At 31.2% G+C, this 23,758-nt stretch overlaps 1 protein-coding gene and 1 long non-coding RNA gene across 6 annotated transcripts in view; one reads left to right on the top strand and one right to left on the bottom strand.

Moving 5' to 3' along the window:
- LOC105839541 overlaps positions 1-23,758 on the top strand; it is a 58,054-nt gene that overhangs the window by 8,793 nt on the left and 25,503 nt on the right. Inside the window, exon 3 of one of the 2 annotated variants that reach the window (XR_004963190.1) lies at positions 4,711-4,822. The exons of the other annotated variant lie outside the window; for it this stretch is intronic. This is a non-coding gene — a long non-coding RNA (uncharacterized LOC105839541). Of the gene's footprint in view, positions 1-4,710; positions 4,823-23,758 lie in introns of those variants that run through there. 2 annotated transcript variants of the gene reach the window in all.
- The window catches only part of LOC114254820 (UDP-glycosyltransferase UGT5), a 66,002-nt gene that overhangs the window by 30,504 nt on the left and 11,740 nt on the right, over positions 1-23,758 (bottom strand). For 3 of the 4 annotated variants that reach the window (XM_036286668.1, XM_036286667.1, XM_036286665.1), the window contains one exon: positions 15,451-15,670. In XM_036286668.1, the coding sequence (XP_036142561.1) occupies positions 15,451-15,670 (220 nt within the window). Of the gene's footprint in view, positions 1-1,085; positions 1,455-15,450; positions 15,671-23,758 lie in introns of those variants that run through there. The other variant, XM_036286669.1, reaches the window with a different exon arrangement.

Below are 23,758 nucleotides of genomic sequence, written 5' to 3'. Positions count from 1 at the left end.
TTATTATTATATTTAGTTATTATTATACTACGTAAATAATAAGCTAATATTTAAAAAATAGTTATATTTAATATAATAGTAATTGCGTTTATTAAAATAAAATTGTTTATTTTTTTTATTATCTGGATCTTGATTTTTTATTGTATTGAGCCAAGACAAATTATCGTAATACAATATAATTTATTAAATAAAAAATATATAATTATAAACGCGACTAAAAAACAATTGTCGAATACTCTGCATGTTTGTTGCTCGTATCGAATATTGTCTGGGATCAACATATATGTATAAGTTTATCGGATTTTGCAATACGCATATCAGTTTATGTTATTCATAAAGTACACGTATTACATCGGGCTTGATTTTTTAGTTTTCTCGACAAGACTTTTTGACTATCTATTCTGTCCTTTTAAGATGAAAACCGACTTGCGGAAAAATTGTATTATTTATTTGATTGGATTATTTATTCGTTCACGTTTTTATTTAGTTATGACACATTTTTATAGACGATATGCGTTGTTTTATGGTTGTTCAATGGTCATTATTTTTTAACTGTTTAATTATAATTTTGTTTGCGTTATTTCACTCATGTTTAAGTTCATAAATATTGGAATTTGTTACGACTGAAGAGGATTATGTATAGTCGAAACGTTTCGAAATTTGTTTAACATTTTTAACATAGTTATTATTTTTTAGTCGCGTTTATAATTATATATTTTTTATTTAATAAATTATATTGTATTAGGATAATTTATCTTGATCCGTTTATTGTGTTATTTTTGCTTAGCATTAACGAGCCCTTTATATTTGGTTGTTTTTTATTGTATTAATATTAAAAATTATCATAATTTATAAAAAATTTTTTAATAATTTGTAAAATTCTAAATAACATTATTATTAACATATATTAATAATAACAATAAAAATAAAGTTTCTAACCGTAATTATTTTGCATTTAATTATAATCGCGAAGATTAAATACTTTTCTCTCAGTATGCAATGTACCTTGAATAAAATATGAATGTATCAGTTTTTACACAATAATTTTTGATGGTTTTATTATAAAACATACCATATATACAATTGCATAATTTTATTAAGTCTCTGATGAATTAGCAATGTTAACAAGGCAATTATTTAGAATAATTATATTGGTGTAACTATCCTGATAATCAAACATCGACCAGTTATCAGTAGAATAAGTCCTATTAGCAACATAATCCGCAATAATGTTACACAGAATTTAATAATAATATAATATAATAAATTATTACTAAATACATTATGGATCGAAGTTGTGTAATTATGCGATGTGCAAACTTTCTTTCTCCATCCTCCTTCTTTTTTATTATACACGTTATCTAATGCGGGTCGTTTATCTACACGCGACATCTCTCTGACATTTGTCTAGAAACGCATCGGTCGACCCGTGCCTCGGCTTTATCGAGATGCCACTGTAAAAAAAGAAAAAAATACTATTTCTGGGAGGATCACGATGGCGAGTCAAACACGAAAGCAAAGAATTGTCAGTCCCGGCCATTACAAGTGAAATAATGAGCGATACGAAATACCTCCCCCTCTTACTCATTCACACACTCACTCACTCGCTCATTCTCTTCTTCTCTTTCTCTCTTTCCGTTGTTAAACATGCCCGAGTAACGAATACATCATTTTAACGTTGCGTGAGTCGTCTCAATTGTCGAACACAACAATGTTACATGCATGAACAATGTAAAATTGTCAATTCAAAAACTTTTCTCTCTCCTACTCTTCCTTAATTGCTGCTGTTGATTTATGAGAGCTGTCTCTTCCTACTTGGCACGCTCGCTTCCGATGATATCAGAGTATCGGTATATCGATACGACTGTGTACTTAAACTCTCGATCAATTCGTACGGATGACGCTGTTTAAATTAGATAATGAACACAAAAAAACGTTTATGTTTTGAAAATATCTTTATCTTAAAATGTTAAATATTGAAATAAGATATAGCGTTAGACAAACATAACTTATATGCGTAAAGATATTTTATGCGATTTTATAAAAAGATTTTTATTACTTAATTTTTATGAGGCGAGAGGAAAAATTATCAGATAAATAAAATATCTTTAAACCAAGAATTAGAATTTTTTAATAATATTATTAAAACAATTATATTGTGCTCTTTAGACGACTATTATAATGTTGAAATTATTATCAAATATATCTAATATTTTGTACTGAAATTTGAAGATTACCTTGTAAACTTTATCTTTTTGTACTGCAAATTTTTATGTAATTTCTATTTGCACCACAATAATTCTACAGTTTCTGATAATTTGTAATAAACAATATTTTGACTAAATTAATTTAGAAAATGATACTTTGAAAACATGAGATTTGTCATGGCACTCCATGTTTTGAAAAAATTAATATAATAAATATAAAAACTTATGATGTAAAAATATGAAATATCAACTTACACATTGTTTTATGTATAAGCACGATTATCATTGTTTCATATATATAACCAGAAGTATAATTTCTTTAATAAAGATTGAATATTATAGTATATATATTTTTTATACTAATGTTTTTTTGTCGTAACATAATTTATTTCTTTTATTACAAATGTATAATATTATTTTAAGATATAATAATAAAGCGTAGATGCAACATTAACATTTTGCTGATACCAAAGTCGTGTTGACACAATTAGTCTTATAATATTTAAACATATTATGATAACATTTCTGTTTGTATTAATGTTCTTACGACAGTAATAGTTCTAGAATCAATGCTGTCAATGAATGAACGTTGTCAATATTCTAGCTCGATACGATGATTAAACTTGAAAGTAATTTGATAAGCTAGGATTTTAGTTTACGCGTTCTCGTGTTCACAAACGATTGCATCACGCGCGTAAACAGGTGATTTGTATCGCGCGTATGTGATTTATGTAGCTGAAACACGAGCAAGCATTTCCAGCTTCTCGATGTCCATTTACCTATTTTTCTGGTAAAAAGCATATTTTTTTAGTAAACTATTTATTGAAAAAAAACTTTTATGTTAAAATTTTTAATATTTAAAATATTATAAGTAAAGAAGAATTCAAAGATATTAACTCAATATACAACAAACAAAATTTAATGTTTAATTTTATATAATATATAATATATATTATATAAAATTGTATATATTATATAACATATGTATATAAGTATACAATATACGTATATATAATATATAATATATATACGTATAATGTATACTTATACATATACATATGTACACATATATACATGTAAAAGCCAGATTGTTCAACAATATATATAATTAAATATACATAATTAAATTTTGTTTGTATATTATAATTAATACGATCTATTAAAAATAGTAATTCAGTAAAAAATGTTTTATCTATTTAGAATTTAGAATAAAATTTAGATAATTTCGAAATATCAATTTAAGGTATACATACATGTAAAATATCTTAGTTACATCTAATATCAGTTACATTCAAAGAGAGAGTTGGATTATATTATCCGAAAGTAGCTATCGCTACTTGTCTAATTCTAACATGCTTCCAAGATGCTTTCCATGCAGCGCACGAAGAGAATGAAAATGCTAGACTGATCAAAAAACAGTTGCTGGAATACAATGTTACTACGAGACCCTCGAAGATAACGTCCGCGCATTTCCACAAGTGATAAATATAATCAGCACGATCTTAAGACCGTATTACAGTAATACAGTCTTGAATACGGTTTACGACTTCTCGAAAGAACCGTGACCCGTACCAGCGCCCGTATAATCCAGAGGTACTCTTACGCTTTCCGCATCCCATTCCTTCGGCTCTCACGGCCCAACAAACGCGGGAGACACGAAGTGGCCGTTCAATTCCCGAAGATCACTGCGTGCGATTGCGCTTGCAAGCCAATTTGGACTTACAACTCGCTGGTACAGCATTAGTGACGTATAACATTTCTACCACGTGACGTGCAATTTCTGAACTCGTGAAAAAGATTCGCAAATTTACAATCTAAATAGTTTGCCAAATAATATTCTTGGATGATCTCGAATGTAAACGATGTCAGGCAAAGTTGTGAAAAACTCTCGCTTCGCGAAAACTATTGCGAAAAATCTTCAAGAAGATTCGCAAACTCAGCATTTTTCCTTCTAAGACCTAACTTACTTTTGATTTTTATGAGCTTTGATATTAGATTTTTCGTTTAAAATAATAAAGCTAAAAATAGTTATTCAACAAAAACTAACACAGATATTACAGATGTTACCAAAATATTTAAATTTTGCTAATTAATTAAAATTACTGTTTATTATGTAAATTTTTTGTTCAGTAATTTTACGTATAGAAAACAATTTTTTTTTAAAGAAATTATATATTTAAAAATATTGATAACGATTAGAAGTAAATCGGGCCAGATTTCATACGCTAGATTCACCGAAAATCTATTATATTAACTCGGAAAAGCGCTCTATTAGAAAGAAGTATTGTACCAAATTAGAAAATCAGCGAAGACAAGGTCAAACAGGATTCTTTTTGGATTTTTTCTCATCTCGACGAGATCTACCAAATTTCCAAACAATCAGAGATCGCAATTTTTTAAAACTTTCCCCTCGTTGAGTCTTATTTGAATTTCAAATTCGACTATCCGCAAAATTAGGACAACATTTCGAACATAATCACTATTTTATTCTTTTTAATTCTAGATGAGAGACGGGACATAAAATTGCAACAATTTCTCTCTCTCAACTTATAATTCGCCATTGGAAAAAAGGAGTTTTAATAAGCGATGGTGACCTATCTAACCCAGCGCAACTGCGAGGTACAAGAGAGTTGTATGGTTGAGTGTATCGCAAAATACGAGATCACTACCTTAATGTCGCTTTCGCATTATTTTCGTTCTCTTTCTATCTCTTCTCTTACCATTCTCTCCCTCCCTCCCCCCTCTCTCTCTCTCTCTCTCTCTCTCTCTCTCCTCTCTCTCTCTCTCTCTCTCTCTCTCTCTCTCCTCTCTCTCTCTCTCTCTCTCCTCTCTCTCTCTCTCTCTCTCTCTCTCTCTCCTCTCTCTCTCTCTCTCTCTCTCTCTCTCTCTCTCACTCACTCTCTCTCTCTCTCTCTCTCACTCTCTCTTTCTCTCTCTCTCCCTTCTATTACAAAGTATGAAAGTACTTTGGACCTATAATCAAATTCGACTTTAAACTACTCCCATTCACGGGGCTAGAGCTCGCGCGATAACTCGCAGACGTTACTTAAGCGCACTGTACATGGTGCGTGTGCGCGTGTGTTTACCCTCGCACACATGCACCGAGCTTCCTCATGCAACACGCATGCACATATGTACGGAACACATCGACACGTACGCATACCGCAAAAGCCAAGGCGGTAGTATGTACTTACGGGCACAAGCTGGCACGTAAGAGTCGTGATAGTCAAAGTTTCGGCAGTTTATAAGGAGGTAAAGCACCACGCCTCTTCCTCCTCTACCCTCTCCTTTCTCCCATGTCCACCCTCCTTTCCATCCCTCAGACTCTCTGCGCTTCTTCTTCGGTTACGGCTGAAGGATAACGTAGTGCGGTTCCGTCGTCGAGTTAGCTCGACATCCCTAACTCCTTCCTCCCCTCCTCCTCTTTGTTCATCCGCACAGCCTTTTTTCTCTCTCTCAAACATTTTTCCTGCGCTCCATTTCCTCTATCCCACGTTACCGGCCTCACCTTGTCTACTTTATTGCCATGTTGTTCCCGTCCTCACTCTTTTCCTCGAGTAAGTAACCCTTTCGACTAGTTCCACTTTCGACGATCCGCCATTCTCCGATCTCTCCTTCCTCTCTACCACTCTATTGCCCTTCTTCTCCCTCTCCGCCACATTTCACTGTGGGCTTCCGACCGGATTTATTCGAGAGGCAAAATGTGCTAGGGATTCTTATTTTTTGCAAAAACATGCGAGCGAAAGAGAAAGACAAACGGAGAAAGAAAAGGGGACTCTTTCTTGAAGGCAGAAATGAGAACTGTGCGGGTCCTGCGAGTGCTTCGGCGCACCTGCTCGCCCGTAAGGGATGTAATGGTCGATGAAGGTGGACGAGAAAGCCGGAGGAAAAAAAAGAAGGAGGAGAGAGTCACTCTGTGGAAAACGAGAAAGTGCGGCGTTGCGTAACAACCTGATGGCCAGGAGGATGGTCAGACGAAATAATTGGATACACACGGTATCGTTAATTTATAGTATTTCTGCAGAATGAGTCCCGGTACACAGTAGTTTACAATCCTTATTTTCTACTGATACTCACTTTTTGTCTCCGGTACTGGAGAAGAATTCTTTTAAGTATCTAATGGCAACAAACTTTGGTATCAAGTATCTTTCTAAATTATTCTGTATATAAATTCCGAACACACATCCACCAGGAGATCGTATTGATAATATAATAAATGCTACGATTTCTATCATGAATTTTATCTCCTTCACCTATATTTAAACAAACCGAGAGAAAATTATCCCCGACGTCAATTCACTCCACTCATTATTACATTGGACCGACAAACTATTTTGTAAGTTGGAAAAAAATGTAAATATATCAAAATCCATGAATTGCACTCTTCCACCAAACATTTGCTTTTTGCCGAACGTTCTACCGTTAATTAATTCCTTTCATTATCGGGACTGTACATGCTCTATTATTTTTGCCGTAACGAAAAGCGAATGTTATTGTTGTGTGTGTGTAATGCAAAATTGTAATATTAAAATTAATCCCGGCTTTTCACGGAACGATCATATTTTTAATCAGTCACATGGTCCCTCATATTTGTTTCATTATGTATTTACCATTATTATTTAGGGATTGATGCATAAAACAATCACATCTTATATTTGTTCGAGTTGCTCTAACGCATTTATACAAATTTATTTCATGTTTCAGCAACGTATTCAAATTAATTTTATGTTTAAGTTATCTTTCTATATCGAATTGATCAATATATTAAAATTATTTAATCAAATCCCATGTATTCAACGTTTAATTTTTCTTATTATGTATATTTCTTTTATAATTCTTATTATGTATATTTATTTTATATCCAGAGACTAGATACTACAGACGCGCGCTTCGCGTGCGCTATATAACTTTTTGTTTTTTACCTTTTAAAAATAAATTGTAATGATAATTGTAACTATCAAAATTGATAGTTTGACAGCTGGAAATGACACAAAGTGAAACAAGTCACGACGCACTTGACAATGAGATAGCGAGACAGCCAATTAGCATCTCGGAAAAGCGACAATATCAATAACATCTCCTTTTTAAAAAGTGGACGTGGATGAATGGATGATGGATGAAAAGAACTAAGTCATCATTACTTTCATTTTTTATAATAATTTGGTAATAACATCATAATTTTTTGTAATTATAATGGTAACACCAGAATTAGAGAAGACACTCTTTTTAAGGGAATATTCTAGTTTAAGGGATCACACAGAAAAAAAATTGATTTTTTTTTTACATATTTGCAAGTATTTGGTATAGAAAATATATCTGCAAAAAGATTTAGCCCGATTCGCCAAATTAACAAAGTTAGGGATGTAGATAGGGATCTCCTAAGCCGCATAATAAAGCATTGTGTTGACATTTATATTTTAACTAAAGTTCGAAAGATTAGTTTAGAAGACCTTACATTTGGAGTAAGATCTTTCCTAAATACAAAAATAGATATATGTAATATTGCCATTACAAGTCAACATTAGATGTTTGCGTGTATAATTAATTGTTTAAAATTTACAATTATTAGCATATGCGGCGACAAATTTGTCAGTCTTGAAACTCATTTTCAAGTTCTCATTTGGAATGTAATAAATTGACTAGTAATTTAATATCTTTGATGCTAACAAGTATCTATAAAATTTTTCTCTTATTTAAATCCCAGAAAAAACGGTGAGGAAATTATTGCGAAAAATAACAAGTCTGCCATAATTGTACCTGGATTCTCCAGCAGTCGCACTTTTCAAGCTGCTATTTAAATACATTAATAGAAATTTTTATTACCAGCTTGAGTGACTTAAAATCAGAATCGTCATGCCAACACTATTCGCAAGTATAATTAATTATTTAAATTTACAATGATCAGCATATATTCCGACTAAGAACTATATTTCAAGATTGAATTTGTTGGCGCAGTACATGCTGCAGTATATGTATACATGTATTAATTGTAAATTTAAACAATTAATTATACACGCAAATATCTCATCTTGGCTCATAGCGGCGATATTAAATATATATATTTTTGATTTCAATTCATTTAAGTCGGTAATAAAAATTTCTGTTAAGATTTCTACGATTAATTTTGACCTGCCTGTGAAGGATCATTTGCTTTGTCAGCTCATTGTCAATATGATTTTGAACGTTGAGACGATTGAACACAAGCTAAGTTATTCGTTTATTTACATGTTAACAAATCTTGTGCATGGATTATCCCAATTTTAAAAGTTCTAAATATGATAGGAATGACTATTAGTCAGTAAACGATTTACGTAAAATCCCGGAACAAAGCTTGTATCATCCGCTCGAAACGACGTTAAACTAATTTCGTTAGAGACGAGAGAATAAATCACCAAAGAGAGCAGCTTTGCAGAACTTATGAGCAGGAGGAAAGTTCTCTATATGATGCTAAACTAGCTGATTGATTGTAAGTAAAATTGTTTCTATGTAATCAGTACAAAAAATTTTTAATGCGTTTTTCTCGGCACTACATTTTTCAGATTGTTCTTATGATATCTCAAAAACTAGTTAACCATGTGAGTTAGAATTTTACACATATCTTCAGTATAAGTGCTATAACCCTTATATACCACCATCAAATCAAAATATTTTTTTTATCTTTACAACTCTTTAAAAATAGAAAAATGGCACAAATTAAAATTTACTTTTTAAAATAATGTCAATTTTTTAAATTCTGGTATCTGCTATAGCTAAACTAATTAAGAATCGGTTTGGTTTTTTGTTGCGGATGAGCCGAAATCGCAAGAGTCATGCATGGATAAACTTTTTTTTAACGGCCTTCAATATTATATGTAGAGCTTATTCATAGTTATTTTTTAATAAAAAAAGTTTTGAAATATACTTCAAATATGTATTAATACGTAGGGAAAAAATCCGTTCCAGAAAATCTTATACTTTTTTTTTAAATTTATAAAGGTAACATAAAAATTTGGCTTCTAGATTAGACTAAAATCCCTTTGATGAATAATATATAATGATAACAAATTAAAAACTTATCAAAAGTAATTATTCCAATCCTTACCATTACCTATTATGGAAAATTATAATTATGTCATTACCGTTATAATAAAAATTGTTATAAAAAAATGATAGTAATAATAATTTGATGTTATTCTTAACTTCTTGATTTTATCTTACAAAACAGAAATATACTCATTAGTAACGATATTTTTTCAACTTTGTGACGTGCACAGTCTTGTTAGTTTTTGAATTTATTTTATTACAGTTGACGTTTTTTTACAAAAGTTCTTATTATTTGATGTGATGACTTTATTTAAATATATCAGTTTACTGATTCTGTATCTTATTTTATTTTCTTAAACGAATTAGACCAATAAAAGTTTATAAAACAAACGTTCAATTCTCTGCACTAAAAAGATTCAAATCGAGAATTAAAACGTATGCGTTTATATTATAATTTATTTGGCCGAGCAATTTTGAGCAATTATCTAATCGTAATTTGAATGATAAACTTATATTTTACACTAAAAATCTTATTTTTGGCTCTTATCATAATTTCTTTTTTAGAGAGAAAGACAGAGATTTTAATTTATTTTGTTAGAACAATTCTCTTAATTTTCATTTTATTAAAATTGAAGTTTATTAAAATAAATTAAACTAACATTTTAATTGATAGTAAAGAAAGGCAATAGCGAACAGTTTTTAGAAAGACTGCATATCACAGTTTCAGTTGTTCCATACTCATAAACCCGCAGCATAGAGTAATTAACGCGTTATAGATCCGTATGACTCGTGCGGCATCATCGACGAAATGATGTTAGCGGCGCTTTCAAACTGTCCGATAATTCGGTATTCTCTCCGCTCATATAATATCGCATTCGAATAATCGCATCGTGTTTTCTAAAACAATGCAGACTCGCCATATAGTGCGTACAATGGCATGATGCACATCGATCTGATTCATTTCAATAATCATATTCGCAATAATCGACACGTGGAACATGGAAATACATATCGTGCTAGAATCGCTTCTCGATTAGAAAGGTAATTTATATGTTATTTTCCTTTGAAATAAATATAATTTTTTTATTTTTTAATAAGAACGAGATAAAATTATTTTTATAACAATCAAATGGGAAAAAGAGATAATTTATACGCAATAAAATCTAGAAATTTTTTTATTGCAATTATGTAATTAGTCTTGCTTTAAATACATTTGCTAAATTAAAAAGTTTTGGATTCAAGACAGTTGGCAAAATACAATTCTGTAATTAAAAATATAATTTTTTAATATACTTAATAAATTAAAACTTAGCGTTCTAATTAACATTTCTTTTACTTTTCCTTCATATTAATTTCATTAACATTCTTCTCTCTCTCTCTCTCTCTCCCTCTCTCTCTCTCTCTCTCTCTCTCTCTCTCTCTCTCTCTCTCTCTCTCTCTCTCCTCTCTCTCTCTCTCTCTCTCTCTCTCTCTCTCTCCATGAGGGAGAAATATTTTATTAAAAATCTTCTTTTTCATCTTAAAAATTCAAACGAAAAAATACAAGCAGAGAAACGTTATAACTTAAAGGCCCATCTTCGGAGACCGAACGCACCAAACGAATGTTCGCGGATACATTCATGTTTATGAATAGTATTATAATGAAACTGGAATCACACTAATATATCGTCTCAACTTTAGCGAATCCTTAGCCACAGGTCCAAGGCACCGATTCATAAATCCAGCGACATCATGATTACACTGACGTTAAGTAGTGTCGTTGTCGTCGTACGACGCGAAAACGAACAATTGGACGCAACAGTTTCATATCCGCTCTGATTTATTAAAGTAAAATTTCCATAGAGTTCTTTTCAGATCTCGTTAAATTATTTTTCTCTCTTTAACGCATCTTGGTATTTAGCAACATATTCCTGTGTGTGACAAACGGAATTTCTTTTAAATTGGAAATATTAAAAGTTTAATCCTTTAATTGTCGAATTAGGTTTATGTCTATAAAGCTGGCACAGCCACTTTAGCACAATCGAATAAAACTTATATAGAAATTTAGTGCTCTTTTGTTGCTAATTAGTTGCTTTATTCCCGATTTTGTTGCTGCAGCCGATTCGGAGAAAATAGAGACTGTGCCAACTTAAAATTAAAAATTAAACAAATGCGATGGATTTCTTTAGAGCTAATTAGTTGCTCTATTTCCGAATTTTTTGCTCCATTATTAAACCTCGAAAACCACCCCCACAGTTACCATATAGCAACAAAACGTTCTAAAATTATAATTAACCACATATATCGAATGATAACGGTTCCTCGGTTTTATTGCTTGCAATTTATAACAATTCCGATTTTGTTACTCCCCCCTCCCCTATCAATTGAAAACCACCCCTGGTTGTACTGGGACGCGTTCAAGAGCAAAGTATCCTTACAGAATTTGTTGCTCGATTAATTTCGGTATTAAAGTCTTTTTCGATTTAAATGCTCGACGAATATGCAGTTTCTCAATTTGTTGCTAATTGTTTATTGCAAAAAACTGGCTGAAAGAGTGGTTGTGCTGAGACGCGTTTAAGAGCAAAGTACCCTTACAGAATTTGTTGCTCGACTAATTTCGGTATTAAAGTCTTTCTCGATTTAGGTGCTGGAAGGATATCTAGGTTTCAAATTTTTTGTTAATTGTTTATTGCAATAAAGTGGCTGTTAATAAACTGCAAGCAACAGAATCGATGAAGCATTATCAGTTAAGATATAGTTACTATTTTTAGTTTTAGTGTTGTGCTAATGTGGAACAGCTAGGGGTGATTTTCAATCGATAGGAATGGAGCAACAAAATCGGAATTGTTATAAACTGCAAGCAACAAAATCTGTAAAGCGTTATCAGTCGAACTTCTATTTTCAGTTTTAGGGTGTTGTGCTAATGTGGAGTGGCTAGGTAGTTTTCAATTGATAGGGGTGGAGTAACAAAATCGGAATTGTTATAAATTGCGAGCAATAAAACCGAGAAACCGTTATCATTCGATATATGTAGTTATTTATAATTTTAGAATGTTTTGTTACTCTAGGGTAACTTTGGGGGTGGTTTTCGGGGTTTAATGATGGAGCAAAAAAATCGAGAATAGAGCAACTAATTAGATCCAAAGGAATCCACCGCATTTGTTTAATTTTAAGTTGGCACAGCTTCTATTTTCTCCGAATCGGCTGGAGCAACAAAATCGGGAATGGAGCAACTAATTAGCAACAAAAGAGCACTAAATTTCTATATAAGTTTTATTCGATTGTGCTAAAGTGGCTGTGCTAGCCTAGCTTTATAGACGTATTAGGTTTTTCTCAGCAGATTTTCTTGAAACTTTGCATACTTACTTACATACGTTTCTTGGATTGCTAATTCCAAATCTCAATTCAGATTTTGCAAATTTACTATGACGGATCTAATATGCCCGCTATCAGCTAGTAAATAAGAAATCTAGATATTTTTGCAATAAATCAATTTTTTTAGATTCTCTTACAGATTTAAGATTAAATGATAAAGATAATATCAAATTTCAAAATATATAAAACAAATCTATTTTTAGCATCGCGGCCCTTAAGAAAATTCTAAAAGTCATCTGTTTTACTGACATTTCCTGTTTTACACTAATCTTGTAATTAATTTTATATAAATGTAAGTCTTTTACAAAATTAAAATACGCACAAAAATATAAAGAAGAATGCCCGAGTTCATATTAGAAACAAAGAAAAATTTTATTTTATTACGTAAATAATTGCTGTAATTTTACGATAACATTTGTTTAATATACAAACAATAACAAAATCTACGGCATATGTGTACAAAATATAATCATGCTCCGATAAGGATAACATATACAAACAATATCGTATGATTAAAACTAAGATTAAAAGCACAAAAAAAATTAGAGTAGAAATCGGTTTGAAAATATTCCTTTGTAAAATATTTTTGAATTGGTTTTACAATATTAAAAATTCTTTTACACAATCAAAGTTCGTACAAAGTGAATAAAGCATAAAGCGATTTCATGTAAATAATAAAAGAAATTTTTAATACTTAAAAATTAAAAATAATTTTTTTATATTGACATGAAATTGCTCTTGTTCTCTTCATTTCTGTGCCTACTTTGTGTAACTCTAAAAGAATGTAGAATTCTGTAAAGCCAATTCAAAAATATTTTTTAATAAAAAATATTGGTGATTGGTTGTAGAACCTTTTTAAAAGGAAAAAAAAACACCATACGTATGCGCCATCTCAAGTCAAAGTCTTGAAAGAAGTCGACACTAGTGGCAAGATACCAACCGGCGCTAATATAGTTATACGCACAAATAAAAATTTTACAATGGAAAGTACAGTCGTTACAATTTTCAAATTACATACATTTTTTTGTCGCTAGAACGACGAAATATTGTGCGTTTAAATTTAAAAATATTACGTGTACACACACACACACACACACACACACACACACACACACACACACAGAGGGGGGGGGGGGAGAGAGAAAGAACATACATAACACGAAATAAAGCAGCGTAAAATCGCATGCATAAAAATCCATTAAACAGAAACCGGCAATTAAATAAAAATACTCTCTTTTTTTAAATATTAAAGCGCAAACACTTTTTTGACCATAGAGAATTAACGAAATCAATTATGAATTATATTGTGATAATTACAATATTAAAAATAATAAAAACGTTAAATATGTATTATACATCTAATTTATAAGTGAACTTCAGAATTTTGATCATTAAGCGTTATTCGAATTCAGATTTCTGAGAAATCTTGTATATAAAGTAAAAAAAAATCGTAAAATTCTTAAAAAAAACATTGCGTCAAATAAACGAAGATTACATGAACGAATACAATTCCTTTGCCTTATCTTGAAAGATAAGGCAAAGACGCTGCCCTCTCTCCTGATCTTCAACGTACTTTCACTCTCGTGAGCAATACTGTGAAGGATTATAATTTACGATTGACTCAGTAACGTACGTGCAGTTAACAATTGACTGCACTTGATCAGAAGAGAGAGAGAGAGAAAGAGAGAGAGAGAGAGAGAGAGAGTGTGCGTGTGTGTGTGTGAATAGGTGCAAGAGAAAGGGAAAGGACAACATTGAATAATGTAAAATTTCATTTCGGTACGCCCCCGTGTTGTCATCGACAGCATACCGTTGATTCGGTGCCCATGAAACATTTAATGCCCGCGAAATTTCCCATGCGATTTCTCCGCGTCGAATACACAGTGCGCGAACCAGATGTGCCTGCTCGCTTGCCCGATCCCATGCGTCCGTCGATCGAAGGCGGAGGGAATTAAGAGCTAGGGGACTGGAAAACCATCCGGGAACACGTCCGCTCTTTCCGCGATTCGTGCCTCGAATTTGCGACGAGGAGAACGACGGCGTGTCGAAAGGGAAGAAAAAAAATTGCCTGTGCCATAGAGTTACATCAAGAGTATGCCTCGTGCCCCACTCGACGATCCTCGTTATTCCTCTTTTCCTAACACTGTCTGCCGTCTCGGATAACGAAAAAGATAGCGTTAAATTGCGTGAAACAGAGAAACGTGAACTCGGAAAAAAAGAAAAATATGAGATCAGAGGGATGGTTGATGGAAGAGATGGAAAGGAGGAAGGGGGCTAAAAGGGGAAGAGTTGAGAACGCCAGTGAGCCACGCTACGGATTAACGAGGCGCCTCGACTGCACTGCTGCAACGGCGATGCACTCACCGGATATCCGGTGCGTCTAGACGGCTTGTGAGATATTCAACGGAGCGAATATCCGGACAGATTATGCGATTCTTCTTTTTTCGCCGCGATCTTTTTCCGTCTCTGTACCACTATTCTTCACCGTGATATCTCACGAGCGTCGTGATTTTAATGCAACCAATATATTGGTGACATAATAGCTTACTATAATAGATAATTCTTCATTGCATTGGTTAAACTCCAGACGGTCTACCAACAAAATACGCTCTCTCCTTCCCGTAAAAAATTTTTTCTCAAATTTGTTTTAATAAACAACTGTGAATTTAATTTGTTTATTATGCGTAATTTTAGTTCTAATTCACTGTTATTGATTTAAAAAATCAATCAAGAAATATATCGCGAGTTTAACAACATATTATACATATATCTACAAATAAATCCTTCTTACATAATGAAATATAAACTTAAAGAAAGATAAAAATGGATTACTCATTTTAGAATTAAAATAAAAAAGAAGACGTACCTGGTATTGTTGAAAACTTCATCCAGAGCGTGTCTCAATGACTGTTCAGTTAAATCACTGTACGAAATTACCACTGCGGCACCTCTATTCGCCGCAGCAGCAGAATTATGGAACTGATCACCGTACATCGGCATCAAAATCATCGGTAGACCCACATATACTCCTTCCGAGAGACCGAGAAGTCCGCCGTGACCAAAGTAACATTTGACATTTGGATGGTCTGGAAATATAGTAAGATAACAATTATACAATTAACAATATTAAGAATGTAAGTGTCACATATCAAAAAATTACTAAAAGTATAAACATTTCAGAGAAATGTTCTATTATTACGTTTGAGTATCTGTGTAAAATTTAAGTACAATGCTTTTATTTGTTTAAAAATTATTTGATTTTTTGCTTGTACAAATTTTTATGTAAAGTCGCGTTTTATAATATTTATTTGTAACTTTGATAAGAAAATTAGCATTACATGAGTTAAATCAAAATTTTTTACATACACTAATAAAACTGTAAATATATAAATATTTATTTGGATCTACTTATTCACTTAAAAGGAAGGGTGTCAATAAAGCCATTTTTTGGACCACGTCAGAATTACTTCAAACTGTGCTATTTTGTACCTCTTGATGAAACTTACAACCCACTAGAACATTTGTCGTTCAAATAATTAAGTGTTGAGAATGGGGCACTCTTAGATCTCATATTTACATAGGATATCACGCATAGTCACAGTATCTGCCTCATTTCACCCTGTCAATGAGTCATCACCATATTTTTTCAAAAACTACTCGTATATATAGTGCATAAAATATGTCAAAACGATTATTTTACCCCTTTGCTATCACCTTGAAATTGAAGTCCTAATTTTAGTTTTGAAGTACGTTTTATTTTCACTAAATATGCAAGCAATAACGTTGCTTATAAACATTCGCGGTCGATTTAGATAATTCTGGACATTTAGAAGAGAGAGAGAGAGAGAGAGAGAGAGAGAGATGTGATAAACACATAGATTCTATGGATAGAGTGGTGTTTAGCACACATAGCAATTGCGGAAAAGTTCTTTAAGATAAACTAATAGAACAGAACAAAAAAATAATGATGAAATTAATTATCAAAATATAACAGATTAAAAGACTTAATCTTTTAAGTTTTACAAGTGCACAAGAGGTAAAAATAGCTTCTCCCCAATATTTATCACATTTTCTAAATGTTCAGAATTTTTTGAATCGACTAAATCACGGTTTCATTATCGATTGTTTATAAGCATGAAGTATTACTTGCATACTTAATGAAAATAAAATGTACCGATTAATATGAACCTCAATTTCAATGCGATGACAAAGAGATAAAATAACCGCTTTGACATATTTTATGCACTATATATACGAATAGTTTTTGAGGAAGTACGGTGATGGTAGATAACAAAGTAAAATGAGGCAGACACTGTGATTATGCGTAATATCCCATGTAAATTTGACATCTAAGAATGGCCCACTTTCAGCACTTAATTACTTAGGCAATAAACAGTTCTAATGGGTTGTGAGTTCCATCGAGGGATGGAATACAAAATGGCACAATTTGAAATAATTCTGTGGTCCAAAAAATGGCTTTGTCGACACCGCTTTTTTACCTATCTAAAACTAAAACTTCACACAAAATATGATTGCATAAGCCATTATAAACCAAATTGTTTTTTTCTTTGCAACTAATTTCAAACTCTAAATTCGAGCATTTACAACCAAAATTTTTTGTCATTACAAAAAAGGAATAAGTCTAAGAAGTTCATAAATTTCAATAACTTGTAATTGGTAGGGGATGCTAAACTTGTCCTGTTTTACCGATCAATTTGATTATTTCTAATCTATTAATCTTTTAATTGCATTTACAAAATTAAAAATCTTTTTCCACAGTTATGGTACAGATGATAATATAATGCGCACGTAAGAATTTTATACAAAAGAATTTAACTTTTTCCGTTTTTTGTATAAAATTTTTATGTGTGCGTTATGTTGCCGTACTTTAATTGTAAAAAAGAATTTTTAATTCTGTAAATGCAATTAAAAAATTAGTGAATTAGAAATAATTAAATTAATCGGTAAAATAGGACAACTTTAGTATCCTCTAGACTAGACAAATCAAGTATTGAAATTTAAAAAATGTTCAATAATAATTAAAAAAATGTTTAAGTGAAAGTTAAAGTAACAAAAGAAAGATCAATTGCTTAATTTAGTGATTAAAACCGAAATGTTATACCATTCAATAATGATATTATTGCTATTTTATGAAATCATGCGATAGCCTTTTTCACAACTCTCCTTGCAAACTGTAATGGTTTAATTTACAAAGTCGGCGGCCGCACGCGCTAAAAATATTCAAATCGCAATTAGTGTTTAAAAGTTAGAATCACAGAGAACACATATATGTAATGCACATAACATAGCCATTATAAATGACTCTGGCCCTGAATGAAATTGCCAAAAGCACCTAATCTTCACCGCGCGCGCGCGCGTGCGACGGCATTTAATTAATTAATTACGCATACATACGCGTTCACACGCGCGTTTATAACGAAGAATCTATAATTTACAATGCAATTAACAGGCGAATTACGGATTCGATTCGGTAATTCGTAATTGATCGTGACGCAAATTACGAGTTTAATTCATTAACAACTACATTGCGCCAATAATGGTCATGGCTCGAACATCCGAGGTGTTCAAGCGAATATTCCTTAGCAATTTACTGTATCTCATAAATTAACATCAAATACATACGTGAAAAATTTACCACTATCGCATTCCGCCATTATAATATGCATATAAATGTGTTACAAAGATTACAACCAAGAAATTGTACAATGAAATATCGTATACAATATTTAAGTGTTTAAAATTTTATTTGAAGTAAAGGAAAATAACATTTTATGTTACGGGAGAACATTCGGATTGTGAACGTATAGAAAGTGTTTGTAATACTACGTTATTATACAAAACAATGTATCACATATTTATTCTAACTAATGTTACGTTATTTGAGGTTATTCATTTATGATAGAAAATGTCAAGAGAAAATTTCGAAACGTCTATCTAAAATTACTCGACTGGCCTCAAATCAGTTATTTCTTTCTTTTAGCTATATTTGTAAGGTACTTATTTCCAATTTTAATGAAAATTGGATAAATATCTTTATACTAAAAGAAACGTTATGATTCCATTCAAACTGTTTTTTTCATAATAAGTATATAAACAAAACGTTTTGCGTATCTACCTCTGCTGTAAACCTGCCCCGGCCTCCTATAGTTAAAAAAAAAATATGCATTATTTATTGATCTCAATTATTAAGTAAATATTTTTTATAAATTTAATTTTAATTGTAAATTTATTTTTGCAAATTGTTTGTTGTTTAGTTATTATAAAAAAGAATAACTTAATTTTTAGTTGTAACTTTACTCTTACATGTGTAAATATTTAATGGTCCCAAAATTAATCACTATAATAATTGTAATTTAACATATGTAATTTTTTATAGTGCACATATAAATATAAATGTATATAATTTTTTAAAATTTTTGTATTTTACATATGATTATATAATGTTTACGATTAATGCTGATGCAATTTTCTATAATTATCGCGAAAAAAGCTACTCTCTCCGCTCGGACCGTTTAATTAACTGATATCATATTCTGAGATTTTTTAATATGATTTATTTACGTTTCTATCAAAACTCCGTATAAAAACGGAAAAAGAAAATTTTCAGTGAACATTTATGATTAATATCACATCTATGCTTTTTGTTTCTTTTTTCTAAAACTTTTACAAAAGTTCGTGCACGTGTGTGATGTTATCTATCGCAGTCAATGTCGAACATTCGAGGCGGGAATTTTCCACGGTCGCCGATATTCACGATAAAAGTCGTTCGTCTTCTTTCATGACTGTCTGTATTCGCTCTCCCTACATAAAAGCCAACGGCACATCTTCAGTGTCGATTCTAATGTCAAATTCCATTACCGCCTATCGGCGGGGAAGCGGAGTAGAGGAGGTAGAATCCATAGATATACGCGGATATTTGCGGGAGTTTACATTACATCCGTATAACACGCACGAATATATCCACGCACCGTGTCGAGAGGATGTGCCCCTTTTGACGCCGAGTGCCGTCGCAACTCGAAGTTTCGCACTCACGATGCATTCCCCGTATCATCTCCCGGTGCGCATGTGACAAGGGATATCTATTGGCGTGGAATTTTTTGCGCGAAGCGTGCACGAGAAAGATACCCCCCCAGCGACGAAAAATCCGGAAAAAAAGAGATCTTCCACCGCGCGTAAGATCTTCCATCGCACGCTCTGAGATTTCTGTTGCTGCACTGCCTCTTGTGATAAATCACGTGCAATATAAAATCCCCTTATACACCGCGATGCGCGCAAATAGATGTTATTCGCCGCCGTATGACGTGTGGTAAAAGATAATAACTTCAACAGGAATCATAGGTCTTTCCCAGAGGGATTTTGATAGCGCAGCCATCGAAAGAGACCGAAGAAAAGTTTAATGATGTCGCAATTATGGATTATATTATAATAGGAAAAAATCTGATTGTATTATTTAAAAATTCTAACAAATTCCAGCATATTAAAAAATAAATAAATTAGAATTATTATACTATTTACCAGATAAACATGATGAATTCTTTTTCTATAAAATACAACATAACATTTCTTAATAAAAATATTAAATTTATTTATAATATATATATATATATATATATATATATATATATATATATATATATAATGTATGTATGGTAGCGATTAACTAATGTGTATAAATTCCTTTACTATAGAAGACGCATGTTTTGTCGTTTTTAGCAATATTTTAAGAATCATTACATTAATAAAAATAACTTTCAGGAATCAGATTCCTGAATTAATTTTTGTATAGCATTAAAAACTGTACCGTAAAAATATATCTCCTATTATTATGATTTACATATACGGCTATATATAATTACATACAATTAGATATAATTATATATAATAATGGAATTATATGTAAAATTATATATAGAATCATATACGTAATTACATATAATTATATAAATCATTTTTTTATGAGAATTTTGTTCTTCTATAAAAATTAGACAGAAAATAAATATATATGGAAGATATAAATTCAACGAATTAAAAGTGCCGATAAGAACCAACTTGTGTTGGTGGTCGTGATCATTTGTATACTCTTTAAACCTTAATCAGTGGATATTCACTGATTCGCAGTGGCATACTTATAACTGTAATAATTAGTGAATATTCATTGTCTTTCAGTAATTTTCACTTTAGAATTAGTGTATAGTCACTGAAAGATCAGTATATTTATTTCACTGATTGTCATATGTACACTGATAATCAGTACGTATATCACTGGAAGTTAGTGTATTTCCACTGATTTGGTCGAGTTTTCACTAATTGTGATTTAGAGAGTACGCAACTTTATTAAAGGCGTTTCTTTTTTCAAATAATTTTTAAATTAAAGTGATAACACCATATGGCGTCACCCGTCCTAGTTGATCAAGACATTTTGGCCTTATGCCTATTATATAGAAGTGGCTTTCTTTTTAGTGCATAAATCAGTAATTTTGCAGGCATGAACTACAGATTTACCAGTGCTTCCGTAATACGAATTTTATTAAAATTATAATATACAACTAATCCTTCGTCATTTGAAAAGGAACTGAAAATATTGGCCGTGTAATTGAATTTAAATAAAGGTTTCTGCTAGTTGATATCAACTAAAAGATACTTCTTCCTTGTCTTATATTACTAATGGTGACAATAAGTTTTACTTTTACGTTTAATTTTCTTTATTATAAACAAAATTATTGAATATTTTATCAGTGAGATAAGAAACAACTTAATTATATACATATATACGTGTATCTACGAATATTCAAACATGTAACTATAATACTACATAAAAATAAAGTCTTCGTGAAAAGTTGATTTCATGTATTTATCAGAAAATAAATATTTATTAAAAATAATTACTCTATTCGCTAAGTAATTAATCAATTGGAGCAACAGGATCAACCGGAGCAGATCAAAGAAAAGAACACAATAGTACAAAACTGATTATCAATTATGAAAGAGTGACTCGCAATAAATTTCTATTAACATTGAAATTTTGTGTCATAAAAAACACGTAAAGCCAGCCGGAAGGAAAGGAATATTATTATTAACGGAGACTATACTTCTTACTCTATAGCGAGACCGGAAGAAAAGTACGAATAGAATGAAAACACGCGTTACGTCAGCGGTGCAGTTTAACCGCGAACAACGTTTTAAAAAGGCCAAAACGATACGAAAAAAATAAAGGGATAAAAATAAAAAGCGCGCGTCGCAGGTGCAGCCATCGATCATCGAGCACACGCCACACGGTGTGCGAAGGCAATAAAATATGTCAAACGGTGTCTAAAACGACCCAGTGAAATTTTTAGCAAGGCATTACCATTGCAAATCCACCCGCGCGCGGTTTGGCTGACGCCGTAAAAATTCACGGCTTTCGCGAAGCAAAACTATTTCGCGACCGTAATCGACACTGCGCGAATTGTCATGCGATCAATACGATTGCTACTGACGCGTCATTTTACATAACTAAATTACTAACTTAAAATTATTGCGTAAATTACAATTGCGACGGTCCAACAAAAAATTTCTTACATAGTACGTCAATGGCTATCGTGTCTGGTTTTATTATAATATATATGTCATAGCCAGCTTACAAAATTTGTGTGTTTTTTTATAAAACGCTTATCTATTGTTTTATAAAGTGTGATCATCATGCCTTAAATCATGCAACAATTTGGTGGTTCACGATAGTGTTTCATATAAAATGACTAAGATTGCAAAATATTTTATACTGATACCTTAATTTGAAATGTGGCCACCATTTGTAAAACGCGTAAGGTCAATGTCCCTATATTCTATTTATTTTTAAAACAAATAATACCAAAAACATTTAAATTATTCTTTTGCTATTAATAATTTACAAAAAAAATTGATCATTTATCACATGGATCGTCTTACATATTAAATAAAAAAAAACACTTTCTTAAAGACTTTTAATATAAAATAATTATTAATTGAATTCAATACATAAAATGTACGTATTTCTACTTAGCAAAAATTACAATGTTTGTATATCTATATTACTACTATATAGGAATACATATATCCCTATTTCTGTTCATAAAACTGTAACCGTAATTGTAACCTATTCAATTTGACACTTTAAAGAATTTCAAGAAGCATATTTTAGTAATTGAAAAACCTCTACTAACAAAATGAATCTATTCGAATAATTTTTGTTTTTCTTCAGTATTAAAATAGTATCGAATTATTTCTTTTTCCAATAGCACAGATGCTTTTAACTTCATATCTTATAGTAGAGAAAGGTACTTGAAATTTTTTACTTACAGCTCTAATAAATAACCATTTTGAAACAGCGTCTAAGACATTGCTAAGACCTTGAAAATAACTCAAATATTTATTTCTTGAAAAATGTTTTTTCCTTAGGCATTATTTATAACTATGTTTATAACCATGGCATGTTTATAAAGCGTGAATAGATTTAATTTTTGATTTTAAGTTTAAATATAATAATAATAATTTGAAAATAAAGTATTATATAATTTAAAATTAGAAGAATTATTTATATTTTGTTATAATATTGAAATGTAACAAGTAAAAATAGGGACTTGTAAGTTATATAGTTGAATGCAATGCTACTTATTATTTACAAAAAAAAACCCACAATAAGTAATAGAAGATTCCACTAATGGTACGTTCGAGTAGACGCTATTAGCGCTATCAGCATTAGTCTATCCTTGTTCTACTTTTAATGAGTAATAAAGATAGACTGATGCTGGTAGCACTAATAGCGTCCCCCCGAACGCACCCTAAATATGAGAAAGTTCGTATTTTGTTAAAAATACTAAACTTTAATCATAACTAAAATACTAGTTTCTGAACTAAGCTTGGTTTAAAACATATCATCATCATTAATTTTATTATCATTAAATAATTGTTCTATGAAAAAAAAGCGAAAAAATGATATTTGTTTACACATTATTTCATTGGCTATTGTATAAAGTTACGTATCAATTTGATTAACCAATAATATGCATCCGTATGAGGAATTTCTTCTTTTTCAATTTCACGAGTTACTATATATTTTTCTATTTTGAATATTGATTTAGAGTTTTTAGCCAAAATCAAAGATGATGTAATAAAAATATTTTTAAAGAAAAAAAAAT

Source organism: Monomorium pharaonis, chromosome 5, assembly GCF_013373865.1.
Source record: "Monomorium pharaonis isolate MP-MQ-018 chromosome 5, ASM1337386v2, whole genome shotgun sequence".
NCBI classification, from domain to species: Eukaryota; Metazoa; Arthropoda; class Insecta; order Hymenoptera; family Formicidae; genus Monomorium; species Monomorium pharaonis.
The sequence above is the reverse complement of the archived record's forward strand: the minus strand, read 5'-3'. Positions and strand labels throughout refer to the sequence as shown.